We start from the raw sequence: 16,681 nt of genomic DNA, 5'->3' as shown, positions 1-16,681 counted from the left end.
CCTACTCAGGCCGGTTTCTGCTTCCCTAACTAATGCAGTCTCAGGTCCCGCGCGATTGGATTGGAGCAGAAGCTGTGCTCCCCTCACCAGAAGTCTTAAGATCCTGTGGCGGGTGTTGTGGGCAGTTGGCGAGTGTCCGAAACTCTATTTTAACACACTGCTTTCTACTAAGAAAAAAAAGGTCAGATGGATTAACCTTGATTTTATTTCTTCTCCAGTAAGTAAGGGACCATTTTCACGCACCTGTAATTCACACAGGGTCTGAAAATTGCTATCATTCAAGCTATTAGTGATTTGGGCAAAAACTGTAAAATTGGTATTAGGAGAATACACACACACACACACACAGACACACACGCTTTCATAGTTAAGATGGGAACTTTGTGTTTGTTCTGATCAACAGCACCAAGGAGAAGGTGGGGTCAAAATTTGAAGACTGAAACTCTTTGGAACAACAAGCTTGGGGTTGGGAAGGCAAGAAAGGGGAGGAGTTTGGATCTCGGTTCATTCACCCTTTCTGGGTGAAACCTGGGTCAATTTCTTCACTTTCAGCCCAGGTATGTAACATAGCAAAGAGTGATAGGTTCTAAAATTAGAGAGGGTATATGCAGGAAATCTTAGATGCAGAAACAAATCCACACTACTAAAGGACCAGCATAGAAGCCTGTGGAAAGCAAAAGACAGCTATGTCCCATGAACTCCTTAACATCCTTATTGCTTCACAACCCTCACATCTCTCTGAGAAGTGTATCGCTCTGAGGAATCAATACACTGAATCATGAAGCTAGTTTTATGCTTTAAAAGGAGAGAGAGAGAGAGAGAGAGAGAGAGAGAGAGAGAGAGAGAGAGAGAGAGAAGATAAGCATGCCAGTTAAAATAATTTAACATCCAAAGTAGAAATGATGTCAGCATTATTATTTATAGCAGGTACTTAGATGAAGTGAATCCATGGGTCATATTGTTTTATATGCTTTGTGTTAAGTATGTGATATATATATATATAAAACTATGTATATATATATATATATATATATATATATATATATATATATATATATACAAGCTGCTTCAGTCCTTGCCTGACTCTGTTTACTTAGCTATAAAATGGCATAAGATCACTGATAGTAAGTTTTAAGCTCTAAAATTCTAAGATCCTATTTTCTCTATCCTTCTGTCTTCCTAAAAGCAGCCAGCCCTCCTCAGAAGCATTTCCTGAGGGTCATGAGGGCAGGGGAGAGACTTGAGTTGAGCCTGCTTCAAGGTTAAAGGGAAGCTGCCCTGTGGGGCTGGCCTTGCCTGGAGATAAGAGTCTTCTTTAACCAGGACCCTGGCAGCCCAGTTCCATACTCATGTCCTAGCAATGGGCCCAATTTCCTGACCTTCCAGTAAGTGATGTCATTTGACCTCAGCTCCAGCCAATCCTTGCCTGCCATGTCTGAAGGCCTCTAAAATGACTTCAGACCACTGACAAAGGTCTGTTTGCTATGAGTCTTTCTGTCCACATTACCAGGATAACCTGTCAAAGGTCTATGAATTGCCTGCCCTTGACTTCTGACTGACCCACGGTGGCTCTATCAGACTTAGGCAAATTGTCCTTTGGACCCTCAGGTTCCTGGCCTGTAAAATGAGAGCCCTGTTTAAAATGGTCACTGTATGATTTTCTTCAAATGCAGAGCATTGTAAAGGTGCTATAGATAACAGGAAGTAATGCGACTAGAAGAGCACAGCCTCCCCTCCCCCTCCCCTCTGTGTGTGTGTGTGTGTGTGTGTGTGTGTTACAGTCATCCCTGAAAATGTGTTTGGAGGTCAGAGGTTACTGCCAAGTATTTTTCCTCTTATTTTTTTGAGGTAGGGTCTATCACAGAAGTTGGATCTTTGTGATGACTGGCCAGCAAGTCCCCAGGATAACCTTGTCTCTGTCTCCCACTGCTGAGGTTACAGGAGCTGGCTGCTGTAGCTGGCTTTCTGCATGGGTGTTAGGGATTCAAATCTGGGTCTTTGTGCTTATTCAGCAAACACTACCACTCAGTCATCTTCCCAGCATCCTTCCCTGTTTTTGCTAATAGCATTTCTAATGAGAATGGCGTTGTATATTATTCTGTCTTTTACACTGTAACCTTACACTCACTTTGGGTCATGAGGGTTCTAGAGTGGGTACCATTCCCTGGTTTAGAGGGAAACCTGTGTCTCTCAGCTACACAGCTAGGCAGCAAGCCACACTCACTTCTCTTCACTTTTTTCTAAGTCATGAGGTTTTGCCACGTGTCATCTCCCAGGGTCTTCACAGTAAAAGCAGAAGGTGGGGTGTTGGTTTCCATTTTCAGGTGAAGAAGGAAGATGCATAGGTCCCATGACAAAGACCCCACAGCTGGAAGCAAGAGAATGATGGTCCTCTTTCTAATATCCCTACTGCTTCTCAGTCTAAGGTAGTTTTACCCCTAAGGTGTTTATTAGCAATGGCACCGGACAGGTTTGGTTTTCAGCATAAGGGGGTCGCTGGCATCTAGTGTGCAGCATCCACTGCCACTGCTACACAGCCCGTCACACACACTGCACCATTGATTTCAGTCAACAGTACGCAGGCTGGGGAACCCTGGTTACATCACATGGAAATGACCCTCCTCCACCCACATATCAACATCTTTAAGGGAACTGCTTCCAAAGACAAAGGAACTCCCTTAGTCAGTGCCTGTGTTTAAAAAGGTGACAGACAAAACCAGAAAGCATGCCTGAATACAAAGAACTAGACCTATTACATACTTCTGGCTTCCTTGAGTTCTGCAGGCAACAAGCGAGTTGGCCCAGGTAGCTTCTAGATAGCCCTTCTTACTCTGGAGTTAGGAGAGCATCATTTTCAGAGGGATTGGAAACCATGTTCAGAATGGCTCTTGCAAAGAACACTCGTGTGGTTCTGAGCTGGTCACACGGATACTCTGAGCCCCCAGTTCCTCGTCTCTGAGTCGAATGCTTATAGCCCGTTCATAGAATGGCTGTGGGGATCTCGAAGGACACAGGAAATCCAGGCATCTGCTCTCTGTCGCAGGCCTTTCAGAAGCTTCATAGCCAGTTGTTGAGCTATGAGAAGGTAGGCAGAGCCAAAAGGAGGAACCACGTGATACTCTTGTACCTACAGATGCAGCCTATCTACCAGCTACTGCGGCACACAAACTTGGGACCTCTGGAGACGAAACGACAGAACCTGCGACGGGCTTTGGACCAGTACCTGATGGAATTTAATGTCTGTCGTTGTGGGCCCTGCTTCAACAATGGGGAGCCTATACTCGACGGCACCAACTGCCGGTGTCAGTGTAGTATGGGCCGGCAGGGCCTGGCCTGTGAACACACGGTGCTAGAGGGGCTCAAAGGTAAGACTCACGCAGTCCACTCTGCCCTAGCCTGGCATGGACCCCAGGGGCCAGTACACAGAAGGAACCTTTGGGATTTCTAACCTCTGTTTCTGGGTGCTCTCATTGTCTGCTCTAGAAATCCACAGTCAAGAGTTTTATAGTTCATGCCGCAGAACTGATTGTTCTTCAGTTTTCTTCCTGCCATCAAGACTCTTCATAGTTCAGGGCTGCTTTTGAAATGCACTCCAGGGGAGATTGTCTCTGGAGCCTCTAGGCAGGATGTGTCCCACACCTCTCTTGGCTTCTAGTGGTTGTCAATAGACCTTGGAGTTGCTTGGTTTGTAGACCTACCGTCCAGTTTCTGCCTCCACAGTCATGACTGCCCTCCCCTCTTTCTCTCTGCTTTCCTCTCTTTGAATGAATACAGGTCATTGATTAGTTTAGGCCCCATCTGAATGCACATGACTTTATCTTACTGTAGTTTCACAGGAAAGACCAAACTCTCACATAAGGTTCTGTCCACAGGTAATGGGAACTGGGAGTTGAAGGGGTCTTTTGGAGGGATACAGTGGATGCTATTAGATAGGGAGTTACTACTAAAAACAAAGCCAGAGCAAAGATGATCCAAAAGTGGGTAGTTTTGACACGAACTCATTAACCAGCACTGTGGAAGAAATGTATTAAGCGGAATAAAGACTTTCTTCCTTTAGGATGACCTGGGGGATCCTGGATGTGAATCCCAGGTATTTCACGACCCTATCCTGGGGATACTGTTTAAACACTTCTTTCCGGAGGGTGAGGGGGGCAGGTCAACTAGTTCCATTTAAGTTTCTCATACATTTTCTCCCTCCCTCCCTCCTTTCCTTCCTCCTTCCTTTCCTCCCTCTTGGGGCTCTATGCATTCTGGACAAGATCACTCTGACAGATTTACACTCCAGCTCTCCTTTTACTTTTTATTTGAGACAGGCATCCACTAAGTTGCCTAGGCAGGTCTTGAACCTGAGACTTCCTATCTCAGCTTCTCAAAAACGCTGACTTACAGGCCTATGCTGCCAGGCACGGCAAGCTCCCATTGTATCAATGCACGTCCCAATACCTAAGCTTTTAGCTTACCAGCCATACAAAGCTGATATGATACACAGGATGAAGGCAGTGTATATGGGTCGTAAAAAATCAATGTATAAGCAAGCCAGTTTCATTTGGCTGTCGTATGGAAGAACATGTCCAGAGAACAAGGGAAGCCTGGATGGACAAATCAAAGGTACTGCGTCCATAGCAGCCTCCTGGGGCAGCACAGAAGTGGGTGAGTAGGTGCTCCTGGCTAAACAGCTATATGTAGAGAATAAACAAAGCATGCAGCCCTTTGACTCAGTAGGAGGCCAAAGCCTGACACAGCTTAATTAATGGAATTAAAGAGCTAGACCGCCATTCTTCTGATATGCCAGGAGCTTCGTGCCCAAGTGCTTCATCAGATGTTGCTGAAGCAAAGTTTGGACACTATAAGAGGAAGAGTGGGGAAGAGACGACATTGTTGGCATTAAGAACACACAGGAAAGACAAGATTCCTGGAACTGTCATGCAGGAAGGGCTGAGCCTTGCTCTGCATGGACGGCCATTGAGATCAAAGTTTAAGATTAATAGAGCAGAGGATGTTGGCTTAATGAGGAAGGACTTTCTTTCAGATGCGTTATGACATGTATGGAGTGAAGTGGACGAGTCTATAGGAAGTCACAGTGGGATAAGATTGCCTCAAGGAAGCTCCCACCAAATCCATGCCTCAGATTTGGAGTAGGGAAGGACAACATAATGAAGCCTTGTTAGTCTGAAGCTGAAAATAACCCAGCTTGGCTGGGAGGAACCCCAGACAGCAATTTCCTTAGTATTCAGAGGTGATCTCCTCCTGGATCTGGTTTTGAGATGAGATAATCGCAGGTTATCGCTCCCTCACTGAGAGAGTGTCTCTGAGCAGGAGGCAGGGCAGCACAGCTCTGAGGTCAAACATGCCTTTGAATCCCAGTGTCTCCGATTCTCATGTAAGTACTTGCTATAAAATGAAATTAGAGCGGTATAGTCCTCACAGGCTGGGCTGAGCATTAAACCAGCTGAGTAAGGCACATGCCAGATTCCATGCCACCAAGCAGAAGGGAGAGGCTGTTGCATGCCTGATGCTCTATGGATAGGGTGTACCTGGCCTGGTCACTTCTCTGAATTTTTCCTCTGCTCAAGAATGGACAGTTTAAGTCCCAGGCTGCTGTCTGATATCCAGGGAAGAAATTCTGAGAGATGTGGGAAGGTAAGGGAAAGCCCACATTTGAGAAATGCAGGTACAGAGAATATAAGCTACATCACCAACCACCAGGTCCAAAGCTGTTACACTGTCTTCTCCTGGGAGCTGGAGAAGCCACTGTCTAACTATTTGGAAATTGGTGAATTGGAGCATGGAGTAGGGAGGGAAAGATATTCTGGGCTGAGATAGCCCAGCCCAGAGCTCAGGGATCCTCCTGATTCTTTAGCAGGGCATGTAATAGGTTGCAGGCCCCTCAGCCAGGCGACTTCCCCCAGAGACCAAAGGCCACTTGACAGACATAATTGGTCTTCATTCCAAGCCAGCAGCACAGCAGCACATCCTTATATGTGACCGTAACTATTCCCACAGAGCCTTATGAGATAAATGCTCTTGTTAAGTTCATTCTCCAGACGAGGAGCCTGGGGCAGGAGCAATGGGAGATAATTTGCCAAAGGTCATGTGGGTAGAGAATGGAGGAGCAGGGAGCTGGGCCCAGGAAGTCTGATGCCAGGACCCAAGGCCTTGACCTAAGTGTCGCTACTGAGTCTGTCCCATGTTAGGCTGTTTTGAATGAGCATAGAGACTCTGAGGCAATCTCAGTAACAATCACTTACAAGAGTGGGGAGTGGGCATGGGCTAACTACTTCATGATTTCAGTCAGGCCTGACTTCAAGACACAGGTATGATCCTTGGCTTGACCATTCTAAGTATTCCCTTTAAGGGGGCCTGGTCCACACAGCAAAGAGATAGAGAGAAGAGGGGTCCCTTAGACCCTCCTCTCACAGGGTGGAGGCCAGACTCTGAGAGTCCTGCTGAGCCATATGCATATACTATGGGTTGTGGAGGAGGAAGAACAAGATGCCAGTGACTTGGGTGAGAGTGGGGGACTAGGAGCTGTATTCAAAGTCGCAATCCTTCTGCATTCATTTCCCGTACATTCAGCTAACTGCCAGCATTGCACCTCCAAGCAGGGTGTGGACATCAGGTGGCCTCATGGCCACCTTACAGAATGTTCAGCCTGACAGAGATTAAACTGGCAAGGACAGCTAAGGCAGAAAAATCTGTCAGCTTCCACCAAAACCCATTAGAGTCCCTGGGAGTTTTCCTAGCAGACCTTTGCCAACAGGGACAGAGTCACAGAGGTGGGGAAAATAGAGACTAAGAATCCTGCTGTGGCTGCCCCATCAGGGAGTATAATTACAGTGCCAGAAGGGACTTGGAGATAATCTAATCCAATGATGTTCACAGTGAGATCTGAGGAGCCCTAGGGTGCTAGGATCGCCCCCAGGGGAGGAGGGTGAGCCTGGTAGTCACCCTAACTTCAATGGAATTGCTCCACTTTCAACTGAATTAGATGTGGGGTGCATGGAAGATTTCATTAGGAAAAGGAAGTGGGGATAGGAAGTGATGAACAGTCCCCATTGGATTAGTTCACGCTTCTCATAGCACCAAACCTTAACTTTCGTGCAGGGAGAGGCACAGCCAGGGAAGTGAGCCGGCAGCCCTGGGTCCGGTTCTGTGTGCTCTGTTCCAGTGCGAGCGTTTAGAAGTTCTGCACAGACAATCTGTCATTCCCCAGGACCCACTGTCAGGTTCTGAAGGGTTTGGATTAGAAACTTACAAACTGAACCTCAGCAATCTGCTACAGAGATCTCTAACTAGACCTCTGCCTTGGATCTGCAGGGCGCTCATGGTTCTATTCCTTACAGCCTCCAAAGACTTGGGATTGTTCTCCCAGAGGAGAATCCTTCCTGCCTTGCTCTGCTCTCTGTCTTCCATGCAACCATGGATTCCAGTTTCATGAGATGGACTCCCAAGTGGCTTATTGTTTTTTCTTTCTTTCTTTCTTTCACTCTGTCCAGAGTTTCAAATTAACAGTGAGGCTGCAAGCACAGAGGTCTTGGTTTGCTACCCAGGGCATTTCCCCAAGGAAGGACTGTAGACCATTCTGGAGCCACAAGGTGGCCTCTGGCCCCACATCCCCAGCCAGCTGCTTCTACACTAACTGCCTCCTCCCCTGGCATGTTTTCCTGCAGACATCAAAGCCGCTGGCCACTGGAGCTGCTGGAGTTCCTGGTCAGGGTGCAGAGGAGGTTTCCAGGAGAGGAGGAGACAGTGCAACAACCCACCACCCAAGAATGGAGGTACCCCATGCCTAGGGAGGAACCTGCAGACCCAGGCCTGCTGAGTACCTCTGGATGCAGACTGGGGAAGGAGGCTGCAGATGCTGTTACCTGTCCTGGTTGCTGGTTAGGACTGCTTGCTGCTCTGAGTAAATGCAAACCCACAAAGGCTATTCTCTCAATATACTCATGATTTTTTTTCTAGTCTTAATTCTTAGCCTCTATCAATAACTTGGCTCTAAAGTTGCCTTCTTGTTCCAGGGAGTTGTTACCCTTTACTTCCCAGAACCACCTTTCTACCCTATTCTATTCAGGATGCTTAGCAGTAAGCGGGCTGTGGTTTAGATACATCAGGATGTATTCCTCACAATTCTGGAAGCATATACTGAGAGATGAAGGTTCCAGAGGGTCTAGGGTCTGGAGAGGCTGTGCTCCATTTTATATATGTCCTTTTGTTACGTTATCACATGGCAGAGGGGCCTCTAGGGCCTCTTTTGTAAGGGCACTAGTCCTACTCATGAGAACCTTGCCTTTATGACTTTGTCATCTCTCAAAGTCCAGCCTCCTCTTTCCACACTGGGTAGAGGACTTCCATGTGGAGAACTTAGAGATCCCAGCATTCAGACCCCAGACCATCTCCTGTGATTCTCTTCGTGGTAAGCAATCAAATTTGAAGACAGAAAGTGGCCTGGTTTTATTCAGCACAGTATCTTCAGATGCTAAGGCTATGCACTGCAGAGGGTAGGGGAGTTTAACAGCAATGGTTGCTGGACAAGCAGACAGACCAAGAGTCAGTTCATGGGTGAGGTCTGTATTAGTCAACCTCCCAGAGCTGTGGGTGGACTTGGAAGGGTCAATCAATAAAGATCAACGTCCATTCCCTGACCTTCCCGAAAAGAGCCAGTCACCCCAGCCAGCCTAGTGTTCCAGTGCACTCTAAACCATGTACATGTTCATCACAGTTGCCAAGTGACCTAATTAGGGTCTCTGTTGCTATGAGAAAACATCACAAGCAAAAGCAACTGGGGAGAAAAGAATAACTTCAGCTTGCATGCCTCACTCACAGTCTAGCATGAAGGGAAGTCAGGGCAGGAATTCAAGGCAGGAACCTGGAGGCAGGAACCGAAGCAGCGATCATGGAGGGGTACTGCTGGCCGACTTCCTCCTCATGGTTTTCTCAGCCTGCTCTCTTGGATCACCCAGTACCACCTGCCCAGGGACAGCAACACCCAGAGTGAGCTGAGCCCTCCAACATCAATCACTAATTTTTTAAAAAAACATACTACAGACTTGCTCAGAGGCCAGTCTAGTGTTTTTTGTTTTTGTTTTTGTTTTTGTTTTTTTTTCCTTAACTGAAGTTCCCCCTTCCAAAATGTGTCACACCGACATAAAACTAGATAAATCAACAGCCCAGGTTTATCCCTGGCTTCTCTTCGAAGTTGATAGACTATGTAGATATGAAGCCTTCAGAAACAGATGGCCAACTGTCTACACAAAAAAGAGGAGGCTCTTGGGCCACTGGGAGTAAATTATTAACATCAACATATGTAGCATCCAAGTGACTGCTGAGGGAGGACAAGTCAGAGAATGCAGTCTGCACACGTTATATATATATCAGAGGCAGCAAGCACGGCACCTATCTGAACCTGAATGGACTTTTTAACAGATCAACACGGAGGAGACTTTTGAAAAAAGAAATCCAGCCTGATACAAAACCTGACAGTGAGAAAGAACGTGGGGAAGGGGAACGTGCAGGTGTGTACGTGTTGGACGTGGGGACTGGGAAAAATGATGAAAGACAAAGAAAGACTTGTGTATGAAACGCGTTCCAGTGCATGCCACATGGCAAATTATTAGCATCATTATTGTTATTCCCATTGTTAAAATGTGATTCAGAGATTTACCTAAATAAACTTGGCTCTTCTATCTGAAAGAAAGAAAAGACTCCGTTCTTGCTTTCTATCTTGTGAATGTAGCTCTTCCCCTTTGGAGTTAATTTACATTCATAGTTTGCTTAGATTAGTGACTTGGTAATTTATTAGCAGCTACTTGCTAGCCAGTGACTTGAGGCCAGGTGGAGGAGGCCAAGCAGGCGACTGCTAAGGACTTTCTATCTTGCTCTAAACAGTAGTTCTGGAGCGCCCAACCTTGGCTGCCCATGAGAATAACCTGGGGGAATTTCACAAACCTCCTGTCCAGAAGCTGCATCCCAGACCAGTTAAATCTGAATCACTGGGGGCTGTCGTCAGCCATCAGCAGTCTTCAGTGCTCCCTTGGCAATTCCAAGCACAGGCAAGGTTGAACACCACGGAAAGAGAATGAGTCGTTATCTGCCCACAAGAAATGGGGTGCATGGCACACAGAGGGCCGGGGGCAGAGCACTTGAGCTTTGCTATTTGATGTAGGCTTCCCGAGGACCTCTAAAGGCTTGCTTTGTGAGGTCTATTCCACAGTTAAGGAAACTAAGTCTCGTGGGTCAGAGCTGTGGGTCAGATATGCCATGCACTACTTCAAGCACTTCCTTACTACCCACAACCCCTCAACCTACCGCCCAGCTCTGTTCGGTCTGTGACTGGAGGGCTCTGCATGGTAGTCTGTGGTGCTCAAGGCAGGGAGGAGATGATAATATAGGGATCCTTGTCAAGGGTGGGAAACCTGGGAACAAGATAGGAAATTTGGAAGAAGAGGCTGAAGCATCGATTCTCAACTAGTGGGTGGTAACCCCTCTGGGGGCGGCTTGTATATCAGCATATCATATTTACATTCTGATTCATAACAGTAGCAAAATTACAGCTGTGAATTAGCACAAAAACAGTTTTATGGTTGAGGGTCACCACAACATGAGGGATTGTATTAAAAGGTCACAGCATGAGGAAGGTTGAGTTCCCCTGGACTAAAGGATCACACCTGAGCCCAGACCACCAGCAAAACACAGAACTCTTCCCCCAGTAGCATCAGACATTAAAATAAAGCAGCTGTGGCAATCTTTTACCACATCAGTCTCTCCTTCCCAGCAGTGGTTCACCTCTACAAAACATACACCTCTCCCAGTACACTTCCCTCTAGGTCCTTTAAGAAGATCTATAATCTCAGGTTTTATAGGGAGTGGGGTGTAAACACATGGCTTAAAGATATACCCTTCAGCTTGACAGTGTGTCTTTTGAAAAGTAAATTAACGAAAGAGAGAAAGGCAGCGAGGAGAGAGGCTTTCTTCTTTTCCTTCTCCGAGAGGAAGATCTAAAGAGTCGCACACTCAGTGGATCTCTCTGGAGTGGCATGCCTTTAGGAGGAGAAGATGGACAGAGAGAAAGGGCAGGCTTCAAAAGCCATGCTGCAGAAACGAGGGATGCCTCAGCAAAGCCCCTGTGCCTTACAGGGAAGGGAAGATGATGCCAGAAAAACAGCCCAGCATTTCATTGCCAGGAAGGCAGGCTCCACGGCTACCTATCCACTTCAGTCATAAGCAGGCTAGGCTAGGAATGGGGCTCAGTTAATAGAATGCTAGGCTAGCACATAGGAATTACTAAGTTCAATCTTCACTACATGTCTTAGTCAGTGTTCTATTGCTGTGAAGTGACACCATGACCATGGCAAATCTTGTTTAAAAAAGGAGAGTTGCTTACAGTTTCAAAGGTTTAGTTCATTATTGTCATGGCAGGGAGCATGGAAGCATGGTAGGTGCAAGTTCTATATATGATCCACAGGGAGCAGGAAGAAAGAGTCCCTGGCCCTGGCTTGGGCTTCTGAAACCCCAGAGCTCACTCACAGTGACACACTTCCTCCAACAAGGACAAGCCTACTCCAAGAAGGCCACGCACACTTCAACACGGCCACACCTCCTAGTCCTTGCAAACAGTGCCACTCCCTAGGCATTCAAATATTTGAGCCTATTAAGACCATTCTTATTCATACCACCACATTATAATATAAACTGGGAGGTAGGGACAGGAGGAACAGAAGCGCAACTACATAGCATGTTCAGGACCAGCCTAGGTTAGGAGCAGTTATTATCTCAAAGAAAATCTATTTTTTATAGTAATACAAATTTATTGTCTTAATATTGTGAGGGCCTGAAGCTTGAAAGAGGTCTCACTAATATAAATAAAGTTAATTGGTTATTATAGCTGTAATTACAGCGGCTAAGTTGCCGAACACACCTAGGTTTCTAAAAGCAGAGGAATGCATGAAGAAAATGATTGCCAGCCCTAAAGAATGAAATAATGTTGTTGGGGGGAGGGGGGAAGGTGGATGCAGCCGCAGATAATCATATTAATTAAACTCAGTCAGTCTCAAAGAATAATTTTTTTCTCACTGATGGTTACTGGATTTTACATAGGTTCATAAAATCATGTTTGTATATATGGCACAAATGTAGAAGTGAGGGCCTAGAGTGGTTAGGGCTATTTATTGCTTGCTCTTCCAGAGGACCTAGGTTTGGTTCCCAGCATCCACGATAGGTAACTCACAACTGCCCATAACTCCACCTACAGCAACCTAACACTCTCTTCTGGCTTCTGCGAGCACTGCATGAATGTGCCGGTCATACACACAAATTACAATAATCATTGTTGTAAAATGGAGAAGTAAAATTGTCTAGGAGACAATGAGGACTAACAAGAGAGGAAAGGGTAAGAAAGGGCAGGGGAGTATGTAGGAGCATGCTTCATATACTATACATGTATGAAAACGTTTTATAACACAGTACCACATACATTGAATATTTTAAGAAAAAAAAAAGGTTATCAATACACTCATACCTAAACATATGGATAAAACCACCAGGGCTATGTTTCTCCTACAAGACACAGCGGTCAAACTATTCTGGGCATCTCCAGCTGTTGGAGGTGACTACAGTCCTTGGCTAGTGGTCTTTTCCTCAGAAAATCTAATGACAACAACAATAAAAATAAATTTTAAAAGAAAAGAGAAACAGAAAAAAAAAAGAAAAGAAAATATCAGGCTAATTCCCAGTGATACCTGGCGCCCAGGCCACCGCTGGATGCTGGAGGTACTAAGCTACAGGCCCATCAGTACAAGGACTTGGAGTCTGACAGAGGAGACCCATAGACAATTGCAATGTGTCCTTCATTGGGAAGAAGCCCAGAGGGGAATAAAGAAAGTCTAGTCTAGGAATCAGGGAAGACATCTGGAAGCCAGACAGCCAGCTGAGCCCTGGAAAAAAGTGAAAGTCAGAAAAGCAACACGTATCACAGGAAGGGGATGACACAGGCACGGGTGTTCTATTAGCTCTGGGGTGACGTGTGTTCTTCTCAAGCGGGTGATAGTGAGTGTGAGCCCCAGTGTGGTCATGAGCATTTCTAGGAGACCATGTGCTGCATCTCATAGCCTTTGCCAGCTGTCTCTCTGGGGTTTCTGTGCTCGGTAATTATAATGGCCGCATTCATAGCATGCTTTCTAATCTAAGGCCTGTGCATACTGTGCCTTCATTGTATCACACAGTTATCCTTAAAACCATTGTTTCAAAACCCTACTACTGTCCTTGACATAATGGAAAAAGCCCTCCATGACTAGTTCCCAAGTGTGCCTCTAACCCTAGCTCCCCTCCCCTCCCATCATTCTTTGGACATGGCTTAAGTTCCTTTCCCAGAAAGCCAATCCAGCTATTCCTAAGTATCCACAGCTCAACAAGAATATGTCCCTGAGTGGCTGTCTTCCTGCATGTTCCACATCCTATGACTATAGCTTGCCTGTCTGTCCCATCTACTGACTTCCATAACAGATGGGGACTTTTATTTCCCCTCGCTTTTTAGAACCCCAACAGCTAAGACATACCTCTCCATTTTCCTCTTGTTCTTTGATACCAATGACCAAAGTCAACATGGCCTTGGTGTTTGGCTGTCAAAACTTGTAAGAAAGACCGTGAGAGCAAGACACTGAGCAGGATTCCTGGATCCCATGACCTTCACAAAGCATTAGAGGACAGCCAAGCCCATAGCATCCCAGAGGCACAAATTAAAGAGCAAGCTCACCCCTTTCCACCTTAGTGAGAGAAACTCTATCAAATCAAATTAAAAGTCCCTTATTCATGGCCTTGGGATTTCCCCCCTTCCCCTGAAGAGATAAAGAAAAATATGTCTCCTTCCTGTATTAACAGCTTAAAGCGTGAGATAAATCCTCCCATCCTAACCTGTTTTTAACAAATAGACTTGGCTGTCAGGTGGCATGATACATGTCTGACAGATCTATTTATCCATTCTATTTCTTTAGAGATAACACGGAGAAGTTTTATCTGTTATTTGGCCCCCTCCCCCACTCTCATTTTCCTAACCAAGCCTGTGGAGCCCGCAGTTGATGGATGGATGGTGTTTGGGATGAAAAGGGGCCAGAATCAGATCGTTTTGAGGATGTGAACAAACCGGATTATTAACAAGGAGTCACTGGGCAGGAGGCAGTGGGGGAGGCTGAGTGGATCTCAGACAATGGCCAGTGATGGATGGAGGGACACCTGGGGCTGCAAGGTGTGGACTTGAGATAACTGGTAGCCGCTGCCGGGGTGATAATGGGAGTGCCCGGGCTCTGTGCCTGCTTCTGCTTCCGAGGCCAGTGTCAGGCCAGACACTTGACTCCTGCTGAAAATCCTCCAAGAATTGCCCTCTGCACACATGACCATGCCCCCCCCCCCTTCTCTCTCTATAGAATGCATGCTCAAGGAAGCAGTTGGCAGGCAAGTGAGGCAGGGAATGGGCAGGGTGCTTTTTGTATAGTACCCGAGCATACGAAGTCAGTTTAGTATGCGCCTCATGCCAAGTGTTTGTGGGTGATGCCTTCCCTTTGTATGTGCCATCTCATAAAACTATCGCATCTGTCACATGCATGGAGGACTCTAGGGGAGAAAGGGTACATAACTTGGGTAAAGAAAATGATAGTCTTCAGTCTCCTTGCCCTGTTTACTGCATAGACTCCTAGTCCATTTGATCTCTGCACTGCCGGGTTGCAGGCCAGGGTCCTTTCTCTGTGGGTATTGGTGACCTCCCTGCGAGTAATCTGGGACTGCTTCGCCTGTACTGTAAGGCTATGCAGGGCAGCCTCAGCAGCCTTGGACTGTGCCGGCTGCTTTGGAGCTGTGTGGTGTAACTTTAATTTTTTTCAAAGCCTATGTTTAATGATGGTTTTTAAACACTTTAACCTCCCTTGTAACCCCCCACCCATCAGAGGGGATGAAAAAGAAAGGCTATGGGGAAAGGGGAAGTGAACTTGTTTAGAAAGGTTCTTTGGAGCAACTCTCATCTGTGCTGTCTGGAAATGGGCAGTTCAGTTCATGGGTGAGCAGCGGCAGCTCAATCCATTCACAAATGCTTCTCTTATACACCAGCAGTCCAGTTTCATAGAGTTGGGTTAGCAGCAGCAGCAACATGACCTAGCAGAGACAGCCAGCTCTCAGCCTTGGCAGGAGTCAGCAGGAAGGACACCAGAAGTTCTTAGCTTTGCCTCTCTCAGGGAAGCGAAGATCATCGAAGGTGTGAGACCCACAAGTGTCACACAGCTAGCTGTACCAGCAAGTCTAGTTCAGCGTCTGTCACTCTGTGGAGTCCTGTTTATACCCTCTAAACATCAGGGGTCCTCCACGGGCCTTGCTTCAGCACGTACATCCAGTCAGCTTGAGTCTGAGGAAGAGGCAAGAAACTGCAGTACACCACCAGAAGTTTTTTGTTTTTTGGGTTTTTTGTTTGTTTGTTTGTTTTTGTTTTTGCTAAGCTTCTCTCTATGGACTCCTGACAAATGCAGTTCAACTATGCAGTGTAAGATGGACCAATACATATGTGTTGTTAGCAAAGAATCCTTCGTCATGTGCCCTTTTATGTGCATGCTTTAGCAGAACATCTTCTCTCCTGTGTCGGCTTCAGCAAAATGTTCCTTCTGGAGTCGGCCTTAGTCTTTCACACTTGTGTCCATTTCACTAAACAGACTTTCATGTGTTTGCCCCAGCAAAACACCACCAACTTTCCAAAGAACCCCTAAATTTCCTCTTCAGCATGGCCTCAGGAAAGTCACTTGGTCTCTCTGAGGTTGTCCTGTCACCTGTCACAGGCAGACAATAAATCTGCCTCTTGCAGGCACTGAGAGGATTAGGCCTGGATTAGGAATGTGAAGTTCTTTGTCACCGGTAATGGTCTCTGCAAATATTAGTTATTATGCTGTTACATTTCCCTTAATAATGCAGAGCTTGGGAGAGAAAAGGCCTCCATGTCCTTTATTAAGATATCCCTAGGAGCTGAGCAATTCTGTGTCCTTTTATTCTCATATGTTGTAGTGGGTTTTGCACTGAGATGTTTTTAAGGCAGTTCTAAGTGAAAACCAACAGCATGGGTTTCTTACTGATATTTTGAGAATCCCTGACAATGATCCTGGCAGTGATTTATCTAAATAAAGAGGGCCTACTGGACCCAGGGCTTCTTCTAGGTCTAGGGATTCACACGACATCTACATTGCCCCAAACGACACGTGTCACACACTTCTTACAAGTGAGGGGAAAGAGGATCCTATTGTACAGAGCTTGCTCAAGGCCATAGAGCAGTCAGCCACTGAAGTCAGCACTGGCTTCAGAGCTTGTCTGTGGAGTATTCTACTACGAAGCCTCTCCTCAATGTCTCTAGCTCTGTCTAAGAGGTATGACATCATGCCTCTGTCTCTATGAACAGACACTTAAGCATTTGAATGCCTCAGGTAAGAATCCTGCCAAAACTACAGACAGGTTATTCAAAGAGGAAATGTCTACACTCACTGAGCAGAGTGTCCCAAAGACCATCATGCTGCTGTTAGGTTGTATGTGGGCAGTTCAGCTATGAGGAAAACTGGAGGCTATAGAGATGGCTTAGTAAGTACTGTGAACTTGGACTACAAGCACCCATATAAAAGCTGGGTATGGCAGTATACATCTGTAATCCTGGCATGGGTCAGGAGGA

The 16,681-nt window shown here is 46.3% G+C and overlaps 1 protein-coding gene across 2 annotated transcripts in view; it reads left to right on the top strand.

Annotated features, from left to right (window-relative positions):
• Positions 1-9,694, top strand: part of C8a (complement C8 alpha chain) — a 60,158-nt gene extending 50,464 nt beyond the window's left edge. For both annotated transcript variants that reach the window (XM_021159830.2, XM_021159829.2), the window contains exons 10-11: positions 3,134-3,365; positions 7,671-9,694. In XM_021159830.2, coding sequence (XP_021015489.1) covers positions 3,134-3,365; positions 7,671-7,822 — 384 coding nt within the window. In that variant the 3' untranslated portion in view covers positions 7,823-9,694. The remainder of the gene's footprint in view (positions 1-3,133; positions 3,366-7,670) is intronic.
• Positions 9,695-16,681: the final 6,987 nt, after the last annotated feature.

Source organism: Mus caroli, chromosome 4 (genome assembly GCF_900094665.2).
Source record: "Mus caroli chromosome 4, CAROLI_EIJ_v1.1, whole genome shotgun sequence".
In the NCBI taxonomy this organism is placed as follows: Eukaryota; Metazoa; Chordata; class Mammalia; order Rodentia; family Muridae; genus Mus; species Mus caroli.
This window is presented reverse-complemented; position numbering and strand designations above follow the sequence as displayed.